This window comes from Dinoponera quadriceps, unplaced genomic scaffold (genome assembly GCF_001313825.1).
Source record: "Dinoponera quadriceps isolate SergipeBrazil2010 unplaced genomic scaffold, ASM131382v1 scaffold163, whole genome shotgun sequence".
In the NCBI taxonomy this organism is placed as follows: domain Eukaryota; kingdom Metazoa; phylum Arthropoda; class Insecta; order Hymenoptera; family Formicidae; genus Dinoponera; species Dinoponera quadriceps.
The window spans coordinates 926,554-949,987 of NW_014554384.1; the positions used below are offsets into that span (position 1 = coordinate 926,554).

The 23,434-nt window shown below is 47.4% G+C and overlaps 1 protein-coding gene across 1 annotated transcript in view; it reads right to left on the minus strand.

Moving 5' to 3' along the window:
- The window catches only part of LOC106748100, a 136,495-nt gene that overhangs the window by 49,521 nt on the left and 63,540 nt on the right, over window positions 1-23,434 (minus strand). The window contains exon 3 of the mRNA XM_014626315.1: window positions 1,108-1,205. Within this exon, the coding sequence (XP_014481801.1) occupies window positions 1,108-1,205 (98 nt within the window). The remainder of the gene's footprint in view (window positions 1-1,107; window positions 1,206-23,434) is intronic.

The window sequence follows — 23,434 nt, forward strand, 5'->3', positions numbered from 1 at the left end:
GGGGGGGGGGGGGGGGGGGGGAGGTTGTTCATTTAAAATCATGACGTCGGTCGGAGGGCGCTGGAACGACGGAGGCGTTAGTATTAACGTTAGGTAGCACCGGCCGGGCCACCTACAAGAAGTTCGCGCGGTTCCCTTCTTCCCCCCGCCTACCTCAGCGGCAGCCGGCTGCCTTCCCTTCCTACCGAGTGACATATTGTTTCCATTCTGCTCTCTCGGGCTAAAGCGCAATAAAAAACTGGCATAAATATCGCCCCTCTTTCCCCCCTCGTCTTGCCGCGTGGCCCCGGCGCCGTACACTCGCGGTGCCCTGCGAGCCGGCGACAGTAAGAACGGCGAAACGCCGGATAAAGGACGATATGTATGACCACACGGGAGAAAACACCACCGGCGTATTGCTCGCGAGCGCCGGAGCTCTCTCTGGGAGGACTAATTTGTCTGAGTGGCTCTTCTCGGCGGAGACCGCGCGGTCTCGCCTGCGTTCGCCGCGCGACTTTTAATTTCTCGACTTCTTGGCCGAACGCGCAGAAGTGTTAGTCGCGGTCTTCACTTTTTGAATGCGCGATACGTCGTATTCGATACAGAAGGTGTCCTAAAGCAACGTGTGTCCTTAACGTGACAGAGTTTTTCGAGCGTCCCGAAAGGATAATTCAAGAAAATGTCGAAGCATCGATAGCCTGCGAGATGCAAGCGAGCGAAAAAGCGGGGGCCCTTCGAAAACTGAACACGGAAGAGATTTTGCTGGAACAGCAAATTCTTCGTTAATGTAGTGACAGCGAAAAGATGCGTTAAAAGTATTCGTTTTCGATCACGCCAACTAAATTTTATCGCTGCTGCAACAATATTTTGTTAGTACGGTAAAATTAATTCAAGGAGCTTTCGCGTTAATAATAAGCCTGTTACTTCGACCATCGCACTTAGCAGGTTTCAATTCGTCGTCTGCAGTCAGTGGGAAAACGTGATCGTTTCGCCGAGATGTACGGCACGGAAAATATTCAACGTCGTTGGTGCGTCTTCCGATCACACGTGGGCGATTTGTAATATCACGCAGCAGAGAGTTCGCGAGATTCGTACAATGTATGTTCGTAATATGCATATGTTACTTACAGCGTAACAGGTTCTTCGGGGCTAGAGGGCGAGATGGAGAGCGACATGGTAGCGGTCAGGCATCGTGATGTTCCCGGAGACCTGACTCGATCGTCCACCTGCAACAAAACGAACCATGGTACGATTAATCACGGTCGATCGATTTCTCGCCGGTTTCGCGAGATTGTTCACAGTCGCGCTTTATCGAGATTCCACCGTGCCTGTTTCAACGATTCGCTCGTACAACGTCACGAGAGGCGGAAGAAAACACGGAGGGAAGGTGAGCCCGCCGAATTCTTCGCACGATACTTGCTACCATCGATGGGGAATCGAGCAACAGGTAGAACAGACATGTCCTCGAGGCATCATGCTCGGCAGAGCACACGCGTGATTCGTTGCATAAGTGAGTTATCAGAAGCGTCTTTTTTTCCCTTATCTCCGCGGCGCTCCGACTCAAACAACGGGTGAACAAGATTGCACAGAGGATCACGTCGTAAACTCATTTACTTCGTTATATTTGCCGGAAGTGGATAAAATTATGCGTGCACGTCGAGAATAAATCCTTTTTGCCGAATACAAAATACTCAAAATACTAAAATTCTCGCATCTCTCTGCGTCATAATCAAATTGTGAAATTCTAGACATTATCTTGTAAAAACATAACAATGAGAAAATAGAGCCCCAGAAATTGTTATTTTTCACAAGTTAACTTATTTCACTCGATCGTCTTTCGAATTATGCATAAATTCGTTTGACTAATAATAAGTCTGTTCCTTTTCGCTGAACTGACTGCACTGGTTTCTTTTTTCCTCTTTGTTCCACCAAGTCTTAACTATAAATATATCACTTTTTAAGTTCTATAAGTGTACACCGGTTCAGCAAAAAAGGACAAATTATTCGTCAGAAAACTATTAAACTATAATTGCTTGGTAGCGCGTTGCTTATAAATTTCTTGGATTCAGTGCGGTAAATGAGCAGCTGAATCAAATGCAGACAGAAACCGCCCTCACTTTTTTCCCGTTTTACACGATGACTGAAATGACTGTCGCGATATTCAAGGGATTAATAACGAGCGCGGACCGTTCTACGACGATCGCAGGGAGAAACAAACGTAGCCCCAGGCAAGTGGACCAGACTCGCGGCACAAGCGACATCAATCTGAACGAGCGAGAGCCGCACCCCTAACGATCCAGCGAGTCATATAAATTTTATTGCCATTTCATAAATCCCGACGACCACCGCGAATAACCGTCCTGGTGCTCTCCGAGAGATTATCAGGAACGTATAAAGTTGCGAAACGTCGCGCAGTTACGGCTCGCTCGATCGCCGTTCCGCACGCTTCTGACGCGATTCTCGAGCGCAATTGCCGGGAACTTTCGCAAAAATGTAAAGGTAATTATCGTCCGACCTAAGAGAAAAGTGAACAAGCTGCTCGAACGATCGATATCTCATACTAACTCGCGAACTTTACGTTCTCGGCTCATCGTCTCCAATTATTTGTCCGTATTCATATTTTAATTCATACAAATATAGCTTGCAGATAAAGTGTACGATAGATCGGCTTCTTGGAGAGTATCTCGAGAAGAATAATCGTTTAATTAATGCCAGTTACATCGACGATGGTTTATGACATTTTGCCGCTGATAATAAAAAGAGAAGCCGCCGAATAACGACGATTCCCGAATACTTCGTGTTGCAGCCTGCGATCGTTTCTCCGTTGCTCCGAACGACAGCAGGCGGCTCACCGTCAGAACGGCGTATTGCCTTTAATTAAGGAAAAAAAATGTAATACGGACGAGAAACTAGACGAGGTTACGAGACGGCACCCCCGCGGCTCCGGAGCCGCAGGGGTCGCTCGTTCTCGCGACCACGGAGGGTGGAACAAAGGAAGTTATCGCCGTGGAATTTTTATGCCGACAAGAGAAAGAAATGTAAATCAGCTGCGGCTCACTCTCCGTCATCGTCGACCGGCGGCGGAGGAGGGCAAGAGCGCCGGAGAAAATTTAAAAGCCGTCTCTCGTTGCCCCGCGAGGTACTGAAAAATCCGCGTGACGAAATTAATACGACGCAAGTGATCGCGTGCGTTCGCACACGCGTGCGTACGTTTGCAGCTAGGCGCGACTGACGCAACAAAAGCGAACCGTGCACCAGAACTGACGATCAGTTGTTTGGCCGCGTGACGAGGAGACGAGACGAGAGGTAGAATCGAAATGTAATTAAGAGGGTAAATAATCCGTACCGAACAAACTCCGTAAAATGGATCAAAGAACTCGCGAGAGCGAGAGGGAACGCGAGGATAGCCGATGCGCGGATGGGGACGCCGGCGACGAAAGGTATCGGGGAATTACGAGCGACCGCGCCTCGTCCTGTCGTCGTTCTGTCTAGCCCGAAGGAGTGGAGCAACGAGGAGGGGGCCGGAGACCCTCGATAAATATTTCCGTCAAGTGACCGGGGTTGGAATTCAAAGAGAGTCGAAAGGTGGAATCGAGAGCGGAACGACGCCGGTCTGTCTTCGGGGATGAGGGACGCCGAGAAGGAAGGCCGACGGCGGGCCCGAGGCCGGTATATTTGCGTTACGTTACATAGTTGTGCGTTTAATCAGCCGTATATATACCCGGAAGGAGCTCGTTCGAGGAGGAAAAAGGCAACGAGGAAATGAGGAAGGTACGAATCTCGTCCACGCGTCGAGCGTTGGGGAGAGAAGACGCCAGTCGCGTCTCCCGAAAGGACCAAGGGGAGAGACTGCTTATTGGTAACTCGCTTTCGCGTAATAATTCTGGAAAGTTTTCGCAAATTTCCTCGCAACGCATCAAAACGAAAATAACAGCAACATTTAAAGAGTAAATATAATGAACATATTAAAAATATAATAAAATTCTAAAAAATATATTAAGAATATATAACATTTCATTTGAAATATATATAATTAACTATATAATGACAAGATGGATATTTGGAACGTCAATCAAACGGGAACGTTTATCAAAACCTTTCACAGTAATTATTTCAAGTCAGTAAACTTTATCGTAGTTCTTTTATCTATAAATAAATAGAAGGAAAAGTTTCATATTATTATTTACTTCTTTTACCACTTTTGTACACTAATTAGATGAAAAATGAACAAAATAAAGCACAGGGTCGGATTCGATCCCTTACCATTGAAGGGTTACATGTAATAAAATATTAAACGCTTCAGGAATCGAAATTATTAAATTCATGTATTTTTGATGAAAAATGAACAAAATAAAGCACAGGGTCGGATTCGATCCCTTACCATTGAAGGGTTACATGTAATAAAATACTAAACGCTTCAGGAATCGAAATTATTAAATTCATATATTCTTATTTCTTTTTCTTGCAATTTTAAATAGATTGAAAAATTAAGTCAATAATAAACATCGTTTTCCGCCATCCACAAAATTTTGTTGTCCCTTTTCTATCCTCTCTACGATATTCGTTTCCGCTGAATGAACAGAATTACGCAAATTACTCATGGCACGATATTCGTACGATTTCCAGCGACGAGGGAAAGGAGCGAAGGGCAAAGGAGAAGCGGAGAGCAGGCGCCTGCGGGACGTCGATGGCGTGACAGATTGCCTGCAGTATTTTCCACCACATACATCATCGGCAGCCGCCAGCCAGAACCTTCGGTCTGTCTCGCGCTCTCCGTCTCGTCTTCCTCCCTTAATTGGCTTCGCGCTCACGCTCGCGCTGATCCACCTGCCACGCGGCACGAGGATCTCTCACCTCGTTAATACGCGCACTCGAAAACCTTCTTACCCGATAAGCAATCGCGCCGCAAGACCGAGACGCTAAATTAATATACGACTCGCCGGGCGAGGCGCGGTAATACATTGATAATAGAACGAAGGGTCGGTGACAAACTGCCGACCGCACTTTCATCGTCAGGGATGCGATTAGGGAAAAATTCGTCCTCTTTTAAAACGGGGAGTGAAAATTAAATACCGCGGCGGTCCACCCCTTAGGTCCGGCCACCTAATAATTCATACGTGGAATGTAAAAAGGGCCGAAGCGCGGCCGTTCTCCACGAGCTCGGAGAGAAGCGCCGGAAGTCAGAAGGGGGTAGAAAAATACGGGCTCCTGTTTATCTTGAGATTTGTAGCCGCCTTGTCCCGCCAGTATTTATTGGCTGCTTATTCGGGCGCGGGAATGCCGCAACACTCTGACGGACCGTTAAATTTTATTGTGCCTTTTTCACCGATGCCGGAATAACGCCTCGCCGGATACAGCCGCCTGCTTCGCGATAAGAATAAATCCTGATCGAGTCTGAATCGACATTTCTCTCTCTTTCTCTTTCAAGGGCCATAGAACGGGATGCTCTCGCCTCGTCTCCCTGCATAAGTTTTGAAGCGGAATTCAATCTATAACATCGAATGATACAATAAGGCGATTATCAGCGTAACATTTTTCTCATGTGTACAATGTCGACAGTTGAAGCTTCTTGATTTCACTCGACAAGTTTCGGAAAAATTCTCAGCGACATTCTACGAATGCGTATTATTCACGAGAACATTTGACTTGCAATTTATTTCCCGCGGGAGTAACGTCTGTAACACCATAATGACGAGGCGCTCTCGTCTCGGCGAATTCGTTAGGGACGAGCGCACATATCCCGCCGCGAGTCTGCATCCAGCAACGGTCCAACCATCTCTCTCCTCGTGCGAGGTCATATCCCGGATTAAGGAGACGGCGGTTGCAGGTTCTTCAGGATGATGGTTGCAGACACGGCGGAAGCGCTCTGCTAAACCGGGCGCCTCATTATCTTAACAAATCTAATCTCGCGGTGGGTGTTTATAAATGTCTTGTTTCCCCCCAAAATAACTTCAAGGCCGACGGGAGGAGAGGAAGGCACGTTTCTACAGATTACGTCTACTGTCCCTTCAGTCTGTAACGATTCGTAAGAAGTGACGTTTACGCAAATATAGCTGCTCTGACAAGCATTGTTTTACTATGGTTAACAATTAGGATCATTTAGTTCTACAACACAGTCGCGTGGCTTCCTTTGATTACCGAAGTTTTCCTCATCTAAAATCACATCGGACATTTTCTGTGGCATTTTATTTTTCACTGTTATTTTGGAATTTCGCTGTTAATATATTATTTCTCAAATCGTATTATATATAGTTATGATTTTCGCGACGCGAAGTCCGAGAACCTCAGCAACAACAACGGTAAAACATGAGAGATTAGACGTAGGACGTGGTAGTCGCGCGAACTAACTAGATTCCTAGCTTAATCGGAGTCCTTAGGCGCACCGAGAACGTGGAGAACACAACGCTGGCATTCGAGGAAGGGTAGGCCTCTGTTATTATAAGATGGAGAGTACAGCTTGTCGCAGAACTAGAGACCCTAATCCCTAAAGAGCAATAATACGAATCCTTTCTTCATCCCCCCTCACCCCTCTCTCTCCCTCCTTCGCTTGTCTCTCGCTCAGTTATCGTTAAAATTGTCAAGGCGCGCGTTAAAGTTAATTCAAAAGTTAATTCAAGCCTTCACGATAGACCGCAGTGTAATCTTCCTCTCGATCCTCTTTAAGGATCCTACAAGACCACTCTGCTCAACGCGTTTCATTAACCCACTTTGCATCATCCACAAGAAAAAAGAAGCACCTAAGCGCCATAAAATCTTTCCGTAAGTAACTGCGAACTCATCAGCAACAAGTAACTAAAAAGTATCTAACTGCTTCCGTCGCGAGTTCGAAGTTTGACAATTGAGTTTATCAATTTGTAAATATTGTATTTGTCTGATTGCCGCCATTATTAGCCTCAATTTTATATTCATGCGACAAAATAATACGAATAATATACTCTCTATTTCTCTCTATCTCTCTCTCTATCGATAATACGCATCGGTAAAACGATGATCGCTGCCATCTGGTCACCGGAACAAAAAATGAAATAGTGACTGTTTCTTATCAGGAAAAGTGACAAAAAGTGACCTCTCAGAGATTAAAAGCTCTCAGTGATCAAGAGCGATATTTTTTGTCAAATTCTGAAAGTAACTAAGGCCATTTAAGTGCAAAAGTAGCACTTATTCTTACATTCCCAGGTTTATTTTTAAATAACATATAGCGAAAGGTTTTTTATTTTTTCATACGGTTTGAAAGTTTATAACAAGGAAAGACGAAAAGTATCATACAAATACACTTTCTCGGTAGTTTTATAAAGAGAGGCAGCAAAAATATATATAGAACGCCCATATTTCACAAATTTAACGGCAGCTCAGGAAAAAAGTGACTACACTGAGACATTTTGAACGAATATTTTAATGTGTAAAAGTAACTTAAGTGACTGGATGGCAGAGCTTTCTCTATTCCGGATATATAACCGATTCCGTTCCGGGCTAAATTTCGCTTTAGCGGTGCTGACGTCTCCTCGGGCATTAGGAAGCAGGAAGCTCGCAACACGCGCCGGCAAACTCTTTCCCTTAAATTTTCATTCGGATCTCGTACGAAGAGGTTACGTCGGGGGCTCGCTTCATCCTCGCAGCCGAAGCCCGGGTTCTCTTCCATTCTGTCTCGTCTTGGGCATAATTTGCACACAAAGTACCAAGGAGTAAAGTACTATGCGGGGTGCCAGGCAGCGCATTATACGTATCCGCGTTGTACGTGTGCACGTTATGTATGTACCGAACCCAAAGACATTATGCTAACGCCTCCGCGATGGTCCTCTACCTGATGCGCCTACCTCGGGTAACTCGTCTCTGATAATCAATGCGAATACAAAACAGTCCTCGAGTTAATTAATAATGACCCGGGTGAAATCCCGATGTTCGTTATTCACGGTAAAACGGAGGATTTCGTGACACATTTTCCTCACATTTATCCCCTCTTCATTGCTATAATTATACCTTGTAAGTCGATGAACGCGTAATCGGCGCGGATGAGTAATTCTCGCTGGTCAATAAACGCCGACAGGAGTTCGTTTCGCCTGTTATAATCCTGGTTATCTTGAATTCGTCGAAAGAAATTCCCCCTCCCCTTCCTGTGGTTTCTCCGAAATATATTCCATTTTGCGTAATTGAAATGCGAGGACATTAAGAGCGAACGCAGCGCAGACCGCATATATGTATGAATAACGACCGCCGGCTGGCTCTAACGAAGGAATAAGGAGGCATTTTTCCGCCAGGTAATAAAAAGCCTGTCACGTAGCGACAGCTCCGCTGAGGACGACCACGGGGAAAGAGAGAGAGAGAAAGAGAGAAAGTGGGCGGCCAGGAAGAAGGGAAAGAATACTGATTCATTATTCAATCTGGGTCGAGTGATTAGCATGCGCCAGTGCCCGATGTCTTAGTCCTCGGATCCTTCTAAATAATGTAAGGCGCGCCGCCGCAAAGACCCGCTGGCCCAAACCACCCTCCTGATGGTTCTCCGAGTTTTCTAGCATCGCCTTGAATATATTTCCGAATTACGCTTAATCGCGAATTATTCTTTCCCGCAAGTGCGAGGTGGCTCTTGTATCTTAATATCCAGGTACTGTCACAGCATCCGACTCTCCTCTCTCTCTCTCTCTCTCTCTCTCCCCCTTTCATAATTGTACTTAAAATATCTTCAAATCATGTTCAACTGCAAATCTTACCTTAAAAAGCAGTGTCTGATAATTACGAAAAATTCCAACGAATTTCGTCACGTTCGTAATTTGGATTTTCAGGATACACTGAGAGAAAATTATAGTTGGTTTCGGTGCTAAACATATCTTTTAACCGCAAAAATAGTCAGGGAAACCTTTCTATTTTTCTAATAAGTGTCAATAGTGCCAGTGATAATAATAACCTTACATGCATGTTGTTACTACTATAAAATACGTTTGGCGTCAGAATTAATAATTTTCTATCAGTGTACGTTTGTCCCCACGATTTTTGTAAGAATTACGTCGGGGCTCTCGCTGCAAACGGTGCGCTCTGAGAATCTCCGATTGGATTACGAAAAAGACTGATAATACTCTTATATATCCGTCCATGAAAAAATATCGCTGTCTCGGCTCTCTCGAGGGACAGGGAGGAAAAGGCCGAAGGATAAAACATTTTTAATGTAATTAAGTGGGAATCTCTGCGGTGTTCCGCCCTGTTCTGCCCTGTACCTCGACGTCACCGTTACCAACCCCCTCCTGCCCCCTGCGCCTCACCATCCCTCGGTCGACTCGGTGGTCTCGGCTTGAGATCTGGATGTAAGAAGGGTTGTATTCAGCTTGCCTCCGGGGCATGTTAATGCACTCTGAGATCTTAGCACTTACACTCCAACACGCCCGTCCTCGTCGTTGTCGTTCTCCTGCCTGCTTTTCCATCCCCAGCCATTTTCTCTTTCTCTTAAACTACCCCCCGACCCGAGTCTCAGGCGCCTCCAGAGGGCTTTCACGGACGACGCCTTAAATCCGGATCTCCGCGCGCCTTCACTCCTTCCGCCCGCCCCCACGGACCGCCAACTTACTCTCTCTCTCTCTCTCTCGTCAAGTACGAAGCTCGCGTATTCAGTCCTCGAAGCCGTCGCGAGATTTTCTCGGCAGGAGCCGCGAAGTTTCTACTTTTGTTTAGGACATTCGCGATGCAAATTTCACGTTTCATTTACTGCAATCCCGATGATTACTAAATTGCGCGATTTTAAATAGTCACCATTGTATCATTTACAGATCGAATAACGCTTGGAAAATAAATAAATCACTTGGAAGTCAAAATATCGCGAATACTCGTGCGTTTCTTTGCCGTTTCCATCGGTCTTGGAATGGCGAATTTCCCTTCAACACCGAAAAAGAGAAATATCTCGGGATAAGCTGTCTCCTCGGCGTCGAGAAGCGGTCTGTACTTCCGCCAGGGAGGAAGCTCTCGAAGGCGACAGAAAGAAAGAAAAAGAGAACGAGAGAGAGAGAGAGAGAGAGAGAGAGAAGAGAGGCACTAGAAAGCTACAGCAAAGGGGGTGAGGGAAGTCGCGGAAAGAAATCTTAATTAACGAGGGCATTGTTCCAGTCGCGAAAAATCGCCGGAGTTCCAGCCACGAGAATCGAGCATGGCTTTCCGGCGTGGCGGCCGAGGGATGATCGTTTCGGACCGGACGGGCAAGAGGGACCGGGGGAAAGGAGGGTGGCAATAGGGGGGAGTGAGAGGAGAGGAAAAACGCCGCTTTTCCCGAGGACGACGGGCGCAGCGACCGCTGATGGTGGTGCGCGCGAGGGCACACAAAGCCCTTGACGGATGGGTAGCCACCGGGCTGCGGCGTAACCCCCACGATTACGAGTGACCACCTGTTGAAGGTCCTGTACGCACCTGTGTACGCACACACGACTCGTCCTCCCCGCGAGCACGGCACGAACACAAACGACACTGCCATCCGGCAGCGGCGACGGAAGAAACGGTCCGGAATAATACGCGTCGAATTCGGCGCGCGGACCCGCCGGAAACGGATCGGCGAGAGCTCGGCGCGGATTTACGTAAAATTGCACGTGAAAACGCGAGTGAACAAATTTATTCGGGCCGGCACGGACGAAGAGGGCGAATCCTACGACGAGACGAAGTACTTCAGTCAGATTATATGCGTATAAGAGCAGTAAATAATAATTTTAACTGAATTTCAACCCACCTACGCGGTAAACAGAACGTTTCTGCTCGTTGTGTTCCTTTCACAAGATCGTTGCGAGGATGCACAGGGCGACTCATCAATATCGCTCAATCGTATCTCCGTCTCTCCGTTCGAATCGAGTTCGTCGAAACAATCGTCGTCGACGCGGCACTGAAGAGCTCGGACGCGGTTCCGAACACGGAAAAGTGCTCCGGCGTTTTTGCACGGTCGAGCGCTCGTCAATCCGGAGATCGAGAGAGAGAGAGAGAGAGAGAGAGAGCGCGTGTGTTTTTTTTCATTCTTGGTCCCACCGCTCTCTTCCTCTCTTTCCCTCTTTTTCTCTCTCGCCGGGTCCACCTCCGCTTCAGTCACGAGCGCGGAACGCGACGGGGACGCTTTATTTCCACCCCCGTCGCGATCGTTCCATTTGTTTCGCAGCCAGCATTGCATGCCTCGCGGCGACGAGCTTTCTCTCCCACCTTCTCTATTTATCTGCTTCCCACCGGCTCTCTTTTTCTCCCACCCTCTTTGTCACCCTTGCTCTTCATGGCAGATCCGAGCGGTGGACGAATCGACTCGACGTTATCTCGACGTATCCGCGAGTACGCGTTTAATGCGCGCACGCCGACGTATTTATTCACCGACGTACCTTCCCCATTTTGACGAATGACGCGCCACATCGCGCGGCCGCCGCGACGCGCTCAATGCCGGCGTTGTTGCCGCATGATTTTTCGTCAGCGATTCGCCACGCGAATTCCGCCCTCGCGGGGAATAAAATTTCGAACGGATAAAGATCGATTGGAATGCTGAAAGCGAAACTCTCGCGAAAGGGTAATACTCGGGTATGGGTGACGCGTTTCCAAATGTAACACCCCAATTTGTTTCTCAAAAGGGATGCACATTTTTCTAGCGATTCGCAGGGCCTCTCTCAATCGCGTCGGAAAAATGCGGCGTTCCCTCCTCGCAAAGCGCGACCCAGTTCGCGACAATTTGGATCGTTCCTCGCATGACGAAGTGCCCCGGTTGAACGGATAACGATCTCTCGCCCCGACGAATTTAATACCGCGAAGTCGCGGGTGGTATTTCCATCAGGTGTAAAATCAGGTCGAAAGTGTGCCGGGAAGTGCGATTAAATTTTAAAGAAGACGCAAGACCCCGCGAAGGGTCGAGGAGGGCTGTGCTCCCTTGGCAAGTGCTCATTAGTAATCCAACGTCGTGCCGTCCATTACGCATTCCGATTCCACGCTAACCCCCTCGGAGTTGCTCTTCGAGGCCTCTATAGCCCATGTCGTCTCGCTAGTTTCTCGATAATTCGTCGTCATCGCGTTCCACCGTCTTGTCAACGCGGCAATATGAACAGAGCGCGTCGTCTCACGCTACCTTGCGATAATTTTACATCCGCCTGACGCGAATTGTGCGCGACACGGTTAAAAATGCCGGGAGTTCTGCAACTTCCGGGATACACTTTCATCGTGCTTGTCCACTTTCGCCATACTTCACTTTCCTCGCCGAAGAAGAATCGATCGAGTCGGCGTGCACACACGGAGAGAGCTCTGTTGTGATCGCTAAAACTATAGTTGCTGTGGTTGGAAAAGAAATTTATATGAATTCAAGTTATAAATAGATATTACATTAAAAATTGCCGTTTACGTATACCCACCCAGACAGTTTTCACAGCTATAGTTCTTATGATACGTAACATTTCTGCTATTTTTTTAATAGAACACAGAACCTTACAGACAAAGATTTTCAACATGTCAAAGATGATTATGAAGTCCCTACCTGCTCGATTCTGTAACCTGTTTTTCCGTAGAAAACGGAAATAATCAATTAGCCGACCTACCCTTTTAGCCAATTATCGGTCTCCGCTATATCCTCATATATAATTATATACATATATATTTTCTCCTTTCAGATTATCGATCCTGACAATTTTCACGATTTTTATATCGAAATCACGCACATACACACGCACACATACACAATTTTAATTAACAGTATGAAAAGCACCGTGGTCGAATATCCGATGTAAGTTCAATCTCAAAGTTCGGCGCAAGCGACATCGAGTGGAAGTCCATCGCTAAGGAGGACCAGTTAACCGCAGCGAAAGGCAATCTATGGCGGAAGTGGTACGAGTCAAACGAGTGTCGGCCAGCCGTGCCCGCCTTCACAACTTCTTCTTTTTGGCGGTGAACGCAGCCATCGCCGCTGCCGCTTAAAGTGGCGGATCGCTAATGATAGTCCAACCCTTCGAGGACTTCGCGAGTCAAACCCTCTCGAAGCCTGCATCTGATGGCACTTCAATCCGTTAATTGGTGTACAACTTTTTCGCTGTCTCCCCCTCGTCCTCCCTCGCCGCCTCTTCTTTACGACGCGAAGAAAAAAAATTTATTAAATTAGCCTCCGGCCGGCGCGTCGCGCAACTTTACCGAGCTTCACCCGGCATCCAACGATCGGCGTGTCTCTTGTGCGTTCGTTGCGACGCTCAACGTCTCACTCGAGCCTTCACTGACCGCTGCTTTCGACGGTTCACGCTCGACGGAACTCGGAAACTCACTTAAACGCGGTGGCGAGTAATTTTTATGCCTTCCGGCTGCTCAAACGGGGGAAATTCGCGACTCGTTATCTGCTAATGAGGTATCTTGCTTTGAACGTGGAGTACAAGTCGCGATCGTTTCCGAATTAAATCTACCATGTACGGAGACTTTGCGACGCGCGCCAAATTGATATAATTTTATCTCACCCAAGAGGATGAATGCAAGTGCAGCTCCTAAACGCGTCTCGATATCGAGACGCGCGATGGTGTGGCACAATCATCCGGCAATTTTAATTCTCGCATAACAAGGCTGGGTCGGATCCGACCGGATTCACGTTCTAATATTTCTGCACACGTGCTGGTGAAGCGTGATGTGTTGAAGAACAAGGTTTACATGGATCCAAACTGTGGCGGAGGAGAAGGGAAAAAGAAGCGACGCGGAGAGATCACTGACGGTATTCAAATCGATTACACGAGAGGCAATGTAAAAATTATGCAAATGCCGTTTACAAGTGAATGGGACCCTCGCGACGAGCGAGGTTACAATTAGGCAGGAGCCAATTCAATATCGAGGGCCATTCGAGGGAATATTCAACGGGATGGTATTAAATGCCGGCTGGCCCGTTTCCACAAGGATGGATAGGCGTTATCGTCGCAGCCGCGGTACCCGCATTGCGTGTAACATGCGACGCGAGGTCAGAAAAGATGAGGAAGAAAGAAAAAAAAAAAGAAGAAGGGAAAATAACGCGAGAGATCCGCGCGACTCGCGCTTGTAACGCGCAATACTCGCCGTGTGTGTTCTAATGGTACGTTGTTACACCGATTTATACTGTTACGATCCTACGTAATTCCACGTTATGTGGAATAATTGTTTAATGATGCACGATACATTTACAGTGCTGTGTGTATTATTACCGCCGGGCGGCAAATTATTGCGCCAATTTATGCCTATTATAATGTATATATTTCGATAGTGTGAGAAATCTCAGTCGAAAGAGAGAGAAGCTAGATGTATTGCGGATAATCGCAGCAATTATAAGAAGAAATTTCAATAATTACTTGTCGTGCAACGCTTACATCAGTCTGGTTGCGGCAAATTCAGTTCCTCCTCGACGAATTTTTAAACGGACCGTCGCTCGAGAAGAATAAGAATATCTTCGAGCATATTTTTTCACGAAGTGTCGCCACACTAGGCTTCCGCATCAGTAGGAGTGAGATCGATATGAATCAAAATGGCTCTCGACTCAACATCGATCATCAATAAATATCGACTCAGCAACATCGATATTCCGCCGACATCGATGTTTTTATTAAAAATTCTATTATTTTGTACACTCTAATGCACTGAGAAACCCATTTAGTTGAATCAACTAAATGGGTTTTCAGTGTGTGCAGCCCGCGAAACGCGACGCGACGCACGACGGTGCGGTCGAGCCGAAAGTCGAGCGGAACTATTTCTTCGTTAAGCCCGCTTTAGTAGGTTACAACCACGAGTACATCTCTCGAAGAGAGACCCTCCATGCTTAAAGCATCGATGGAATTACCGGTGGGTGATGAGTTTAGCGGAAGGGATAGACGAGATGAGAGGTCTCTCTCCTCTCTGCATCCCTCTTCATCCCCTTTGCGATCCGCGCTGAGGCATTCTGGGCTTCGGTGGGAAACGACGACGACGAGGAGCCACGTCGGCTCCGTTCGAGCGACGTTCATTCGATCGTTTTAATTATGGCGATATCTCCCGTCGGAACGCACGACTCGCGAACACGGCGCCAGCTATCGAGACGCTGCGAGCAGCTCGTTGCGGCGAGAAACGCGCGAGAATTACACAGAAATCTCCATAAAGAAGTGTCCTTCGCGCTCGCGCGCGGAAGCACCACGTTAAGCCCGGTCTACATAGTTCGCAAAACGCAGATCGCGAACGCAGACGCAAGATAACGATCGGCTCCTTGCATTTGCTGATCGTCATCTCGCGTCTGCGTTTACGACCTGGGTCTCGCGCGTTCTGCGAGCTATGCAGACCGGGCTTTAGGGTACGATCGGATTAGTCGAGCTAGGTTGCCGTAACGACGGCGAAGGACGCGGGTGCGTTTAAGAAGCCGAAGGATTCGGCGCATTATGGATATTTCTCGCGGCCGCCTTCATCTACATATGTTCTCGTCAGCTGCGCTTTGTTTCCCGAATAAGAGCTCATCATGGATGCAAAACCGTCCATTCATATTCAAAATTTTATATCTCGGCCGCGCGCGTCCTCGCGCGGAGGGGCTAATTTATTCGGCTTCGATCCCGCCCGCGACAAATCCAAACGACGCACCCTCCCTCACTCGTACCTTCGCCTCCCTCCAACACGAGACCATTAATAATCTTGCCATTTCCTCGTTCTAATTTTTTCTTATTAGATTTCCAATCGGGAGAGAACAAGGTGTCGCTCGAGGTAATATCCGAGGACGTTTGTATTACGTGAATAACGCGTAATATAAGCGTCCGGATATTTTTGCATTACTTAAATTTAATGTTCCTGTATTAAGCCCCTGAGAAAAATACTTTCCACCTCTCCATGTTGGAATGCACCGGACTTTATACGGTAGATTTTAGACGTTGAATTGTTTATCAATACCTGCGAATAATCTTAACACCACTATTGATATTTATCACACGTCACATCGCCTTCTCTTAAAAAATCTATATTCTCCTGACGTGCTTTTCCTTCCCTTCTCTTTGCTTTCTCTTCTCATATTTGTAAATATTTTATCTCCTTACAATTAAAGAATGATCGATTATGATTGGTCGATTTACTTACTATTTACATCTTTTTGCTTACGTTTCTCCGCGTGCCATAGGCCTAAAGAGTCTGCCTCTAATATCCTTGAAACCGACTCCTATCTTTAATATCTTTTCCACAATCACACTTTGACGTAATCCGAAAATACAACAATTGAGATAAAATTGAGAAAATCAAGTCGCACCGACGGCGCGTCAAGGCGCGCTTACGTTAATCGAAATTTGCGAAATGAAACGTCGGGATTAAGTATGGAAAATTACTCCCGTCCGTTCCATCGACGTTCGAGCGGACCTCGGAGGAGCGGTTCGCAGGCGTCGCTGTATCCACGTCCCTCTTTTACTCGCTCTGCCTTCCGTCGAAGAGATAATCATATTAGCCGGGCTATAACTTGTCTATGCATAAGCATAATACCGTGGCGCCGCAGTCCCGGGATCCTGGCCAGGATACCGCGTATATTTTACGCGTTCTCTGCCCGGCAGTGCGCTCGCACCCCCAGGACCAGCCAGACTCCAGCAGCCGGCTGCCGTTGCGCTGGCTGCCGCCGTCGAGAGAAGGCGCGAGAGACGGGGTTAGCTGTGCAACGTACTACGTTAATCAGCCTAATTGAATTAAGCACGCGCGACTGTTGTAATTATGACTATTTATAATGATCCCGCCCGCGCTCGCGCACGCCCGCCCGCGCCGCGATTCACCCCTCCGCGAGCGCGCCCGAGGAATATTAGTTTACGCCGCGAACGCGTCGCGTTTAATGCTCGACGTCGTCGCCGAGCTTGTTAGCGGGGAGGCGACCGAGCACGGCGATACATGGAGTTTCGAACAATCGTCTAAAGTGGAAAGATAAGCCATTGCCGCGGCGGCAACCGAAACAGCGAGGGAGAGCAGCGCGGCGTCGTTGAAGGTTAACGATAGTTTCTTGTTGCACCGGAGAAATAAACAGGCTGGGCGGACCGATGACAAATTAAATCGCTCAAACAAAGCGCGCCGAACGCGCCGTGATAATGGGGAAATTTGCGTTAATTTAATATTTCGGGAATATACAGCCGTGCGGACAATGAGATCCGTCCTCGCTCTCCCTACATCTAGCGAGACAAATTCAAAAGTTGCTTATTTTGTTTCACTTAAAGGAATCGTACTTATAAAGTCAGTATTAGGCTGGTATTGGAAATGACAGCTTGCGAAAATCAGAATTCGATGAAACACAAGTAGTTTCGTAGCATTCGAATGGAAATTTTCTTGTATATATGCGTGTACGTGTGTGTTTGGCAACTTTTGGCAATTGATTATTACTTCAATGTAAAATTAACATACAACTAATATGTTACCATTTTTGTCATGTTTTCATGCGTTATATTTATTTTGTCAATTGAGTAGTTTAACATTTTTCTTTGTACCGCTTAAAAATGAAATATTATTTCGAATTCTTTTAACACAGCTGCTACTAATTAATTTATATATAACATATTGTGTTTGTTATCTCAACATTTGGCGTTAAATTGATATTCGGCAAGTATAAAGTAGGATTTTATACTTCAGTTAATTAAGAAAAATTTTAATTTTACTGAATGTTATGTTGGTGATATATTTTATACGTTAAAATTTGCCGACAAGACAAATATTGTATTGATCTAATACCCGTAATATGTAAGTCATCAGTTGTCATCTTAAAATGTCGGCAATATGAAATACACGTGTGGTTAAAATATAGTACATAAGATAGATGATTCAAGATCTAATGTTCCCGAGTTCGAGTTAAATACCCTATCAATCAATACTGGGCACATTTCTCAAATACAATATTAATTCAACGAAATGATACATAATTAAGAAAATCTCAGACATAGTCATTGACGACATCTTATGTCCCGATTTCAGATATTATGCTGTTTAGATTGTATATATATATATAGTTGCTACAATAATAAACTTTTCTCCGAGTGTATATAGGACAACCGGCATTATATCACACTCTGAAAGAAAAAAAAAAGGAAGAATTTACACAACGCTAATTATAATATCCTGTTCTTCTATGTTTGAACCAGCGTAATTCCGGTTTCAAGCTGCGCAGAGCAACCCTTGACGAGAGACCGCGCTGTTTCCCCGATCCCGAGATCGCGCAGAAAACGCGGACTCCCGTTCTCCCTTCGGAAACGTCAGAGAGTCTCGGTGGTAAACGACGTAACCTACTTATCTAATCCGCTCCCTTCTTCGCCGTAAAGAGGCGGCCAGTAAACGTACCGTGATAATGAAAACGGGTGTTAGTCAGGATTTCCGGATGACTCGCTCGTTCCTCTCGCGCCTTTCTCTCTGCACTTTCCGCCCGATTCCCGCCCTCGCGCAACACCGACGCCTCGGCACGCATCAGAAGTCGTACTTCATTAAGTCGGCAACACTTCTTCCAGTGACGCTACTCATCCCTTTGGGACGGGTGCCGCGAGAAGGCGAGAGATCGAAAGGGAATAAGATTAATTGCATTCCGCGAGCGGAAGAAAGAGCGAGAGACAGAGAGAGAGAGAGAGAGAAGAGGCGTATTTTAAGGCAAACCGCCAATGCTCGCTCATGGAAACGGCGACGGGGTTGAACGAGTGGCGCGGGAGGAGGATGGGAAGGTGGAGGGCGGATGAGAGAGCGACAATGCCCCAAGAAGAAAGACGACGGGGGGGACGAAGTCGCGAGAGGAGCCGGGATTCCTGCCGCTGATGGAGGAGAAGGACGTCGACGAGCGTGACTGAAAAGAGGAGACCGAGAAGGAGAAGACAGCGCCCAAGGCCTTGTTGTATTTATCATATAATTACCATAATAGAGCTCCGCGCCGCGCTCCGCCAGTGCCGACCAATCCCGCCCGCGCTTCCCGTTCTACCAGGCCGCAACCGCAAATTGGAAACTCTCGAATACATTTTCCCTTCGTCGTTCGCTCGCTCGCTCGCCGTGCTCGAAATTGTTCGCCGTAGGACGTCGGCCGTCGAGTCGGAAGGATGCTAACGACAGCAGCGCGAATACACGGCTCATGAAACGCTTGCTCGGTTCGAGGATGATCGACGTATGGTCATTAGATACAATTTGTCTGCGTGGCTGCACTCTGTCTGACACCAGTCGTCGGAGTAATTATGGCGCGCGACTTAACCAATGAATGCGTTCTCCGTTTAGGCCTTCCTCCTATCGAGGCTCCAGCCTGAGCGCAGTTATTTAGCGGAAATGCGAGCGGCGCTTAAAAGAAAGAATACCCGTTACGAGAGTTCCCACGCCGATGATAATTAAGTCGCCGTGTATTTGCAGCGAGTGCGAAATGAACGAGCGAGAAGGAGGCTCAAAAGTGGCTTCTTCAGTTTCCTCGGCGACCGCGAATCACAGCCCCGCCGACATCACCTTTTGAATCTCTCGATCCCCCCTTTTCTGGTCACCCGATGTGCAGCCCGGCGGAAAGATATTGCAGCTAAACACTCGGCTCTTTGATGCCGCCCTAGTCCGGGATCTCTATCCCTGGCTACGTCGACGGATAATTAACGTTAAAGGTTAATCCCGCGGAGAAAGACGGCGGGGTAAGAACGGGCTGACAGCAGCTCCTCCGTTGCTGTTCCTCTGGCAGATATAATTTGATTGGAACCTCGGATATGGTATGTTGAATGAAATTGGGTCCCCCGGATTCGAGCGTGCTCCGCGACAGCGGCGCAAAATATATATTCGTTTAATATCGATCCTGTGCTTCATTTGCGAAAAATGAAAAGCAACTGCGAAAATATATGCGGAGGATTGCGTAAAAATATTCGCATTTTCTAAAGTAAGAAACATTTTGTACTTCAATGCCGACTAACGTATTAATTTTGACTTGATTTTCGCCAATATTTGTATTACTTTTCAACATATTCATCTTATGTTAAATTAACGCGAAAATTTTTGTACACCATTTGGGACATGTGATATGTGTTAAATTTAACACAAAATTTTTTACTATTTCCCAGGGAATATTCTGCAAATATATTTTTATCGCCAAAAAGTATTTCGGACATCGTTCCTTCTCGAAAACATTTCCGCTTTACAGATTCACAAGCACACCTCTCACTTTTCCTTCCTCCCTTGACTGAGTCAGGAAAACGAAGAAAGTAGATCGCGAAATTGCGACAGAAAAATTGCAAATAGACAATCGTATAACCGGATAAAAAATGATCACGTGTCACATGAGAGCGCAAGACCAGCGGACAAAGTTTCTCGCTCGCAACACCTCAAGCATCGAGCGCGTCGAAAAGCGACGGTGGCGGGTGTCACGCAGGACGCGTAAAAACGTGTAAATTGCGCGTAAATAATTATATTTGCATATTCATCGAAAGGTAAATATTTAATGCCCACGGAGCATAAAGGGGACAGCGTGAAGTGTAACGTATACGCGAAAAGAGAGGTCCGTGGAGTTCCTGGGAGGGGTGGAAGGAGGCAGAAAGGGGGGTTTCGGAAGCATGAGGGGTTGGCCAGCCGTGTACGCGCGGCCGCCGCCACGAGCTGACGGAAGGGGGTTGAATGTACATCGCGGCTCGTCGGAAATTTTAGCTTAATTTTACTTAACTACACTGGACTGCCCGTGGGCGCCCGACTGCAGGGACAAGTGTTATTTTTGTAATTCCGAGCGGCGCTAATGGGAGACCTCGGCTTAACTCCGACCGACCGCCAACAAAAGAGGGGTGTTTACCGCGCGCAATGAGTATACGGCCGCGCGTGCGGGGGTGGTAACCGACACCCCGCCGCCTGCGCTTGTTACAAACGCGAAAAGAGCTCGACGTTAGTTGACCGACGGACGAGACCGGAAACATGGATTAAAGCGTGTTCTTCGTAGAAAATGCGTTGGTTGTCGCTCTCTTGAGAAAATGCAAATTAAAAGCGACGTTATACATGTGACGTATTACATGCGGTTCTGCAAATAGAATCTTTTATCTCAACGTACCCCGCTTTTTATCTCATTGTTCGCGAAAATGAAATGTGACAAAATGTTGCGCGAATAAGCAGAGAGAGAAACATGTTGTAACAATTTTCAGTTGGAAATTTCCGTCTCAGAGAAGGCGAGGAAGAGAGAGAGAGAGAGAGAGAGAGAGAGAGAGAGAGAGAGAGAGAGAGAGAGAAGCGTTTATTATAGAGCAGGATATTAGTTCGATAAATTTATATATTATATTATCTCCCCTTCGAATAAGAGATCGTAAAGGGCATCTTTAAACTCCTTCAGCGTCTTCCTATTTTAGAAAAAATTTCTAATTTAGAGAGAGAGAGAGAAGAATGCATGCTTATATATACATTTTATCAATCTAACATGATGAATGATAAGAAACGCGTACGTGTTGCTGTCACGGCGTTATCAACGACGAAAATATCGAGAAGACGCGAGAGGCCACTGATGAGATTCGAGGGAAAACTTTACAGGTACGGGGCGTAGCAAGTTACAGAAGCCGGGACGTGTATCGAGCGTGAATATTACATCGATCAGGGTTTGACGATGTGGTACAGAGAGACGGGAGATCGAAGGGTGGTAGTGGTGGTGAGGGGGCAAGGATGATGTCGCCTATTATCCCGGCGGAACACCTGAGCCCCGTTCTCCGTTACACGCTGATCTCATCCCCCGGCGGCCGTTCGTGTATCGTGCGAGAAAGTGTATGAAAACGAGCACGCACTCTCCGTCGCCTTTCACCGGCGTCGGTGTCGCGGCCAAATTGCACAACCTCCGCGTATTATCCGCCTCTAAATTATTCGCCGCCAACCGCAAAAATAGCCCCTCGTCTTCCGCAAGCCCCCGCCGCAAGGCCGGCTCTCGGTTTTCCGCGTCGCTACATTTTCCCGGCCGACGTGGCTCGTCGTTTCGCAACCGCGGATCGTCGTTGATCAAGTGTATTAATGCTCGAGTATGTTAACGACGGTTATTACGAATGAAGAATTCCGATCTATCCGCTCGAGAGCGACGCTGGTCCGCGAAACGGACGGCGAAACGAAGGGCCGCTCTCTCTCGGCTCTCGCCTCGCGTTCGGATGATTAGCGGCGGAGGGGTTTATTATGAACAAAAGGCACGCACATCGATCACGAACTCTCGACTTTTTCGCCGGTTACGTATATATGCATATTAACGTGTGTTTGGTCAGGAGAGCGTGTCCCGGCCCGACATGATGGACGCTGCCGGAGACGAAAGTTGAGATGGCCGTAACGGCTTCTGGCAGGCGAATGTCGGATTTCCATTCGACGAGAGATGGATGGCTCGATCCACGGGACATTGATCACTATTAAATCGCGCATACCACCGACGGACACGTAGCCGACGGATATACCTCGAGTATAAGATCGCGCCGTCTTCGTACTTTCTTTAGGATGCTCGATTAATAAATGGCCGGACGGCTCGCGTCCCGCCGGGCGAGTGGGAAGTTTGACAAGCTGCCGCGGTATAACGCGTCGAAACAGCGCTGTCCATTATTTACATGCGGACGCGGGCGTCTCAGGTGCCAGCCGCGGCGCCTTCGGAGAGGCAAAAGTTGCGAGTCCGCGGCGGCGGCTGCCGCCTGGCCATCAGGTCCGATTCGATAAAAGATGGATGATCCAACGTCGGCCGTATAGTCGATCGGTCTCCGAGCTGACGCCTCCGAAGATGAAATGCACCCTTGGCGACCCCAGAACCGACCCTAACACCCTAAGCCCCCCGTGCGCTCCCGCTCGCGATAGCACTTTGCCAACCGAAGGCATATTTACGAGAGAGGCGCGTGCCCCGCGTCGGAACGCGCCCGGGATATGCGCGATTTGGCATACAAATTCCGCCATATGTAACCCGGAAAAATGTTTATTGCCTCGACTAAGGGTTATTAGGTCCGGCTTCTAGTTGACCTACGCGACGTAGCCAGTCGTCTCACGTAGCTTCCATGAATTGGGTCCGCTGAGTCGCGTAGCGCCGAAAGTGAAAGTATAAGTCTTCTTTACAGCCGAACTGCTCTTGTACTTTGCATGCCACGTGGCGCGCCGTTGCCGCCGCCGTCGCCATCGTTTTTTCCATCGGAAACTTACGATGGTAAAGGAATATTATCGTAACGAGACGAGAGAGGCGTAACTCGGATGTCACGTTCAGGACATGGCGTATTTTCCAGGGTATCTCGAAACTTCGAGTTTAACACGTTGATTACCACCTGGGAGATGCCTGTTGACCGGCACTGCGATTAATTTGTTTCAATTAAAACAATCTCAGTGAATCCAAAGAAATCATTTCCTCTGTGTATTCAATCGGGATATGTTCGTCTAACCTCGGTACGATTGGGTCTTTCGCTCTAATATAACATGGGACTATAGATTTTCAATATTGGCAATGAATATCGGGACGCAGCTTGCTTGAACTAATACAGCAAGTTCAGGAATAGAAAGCAAACCTAACGAAACCATCTGACAGGCGTCACTAATCGCGTTCATCGCGCCTCTGGTCATTCGAACTTCAGTCGCGTTTTGAAACGATCGGTGGAAATCAGCG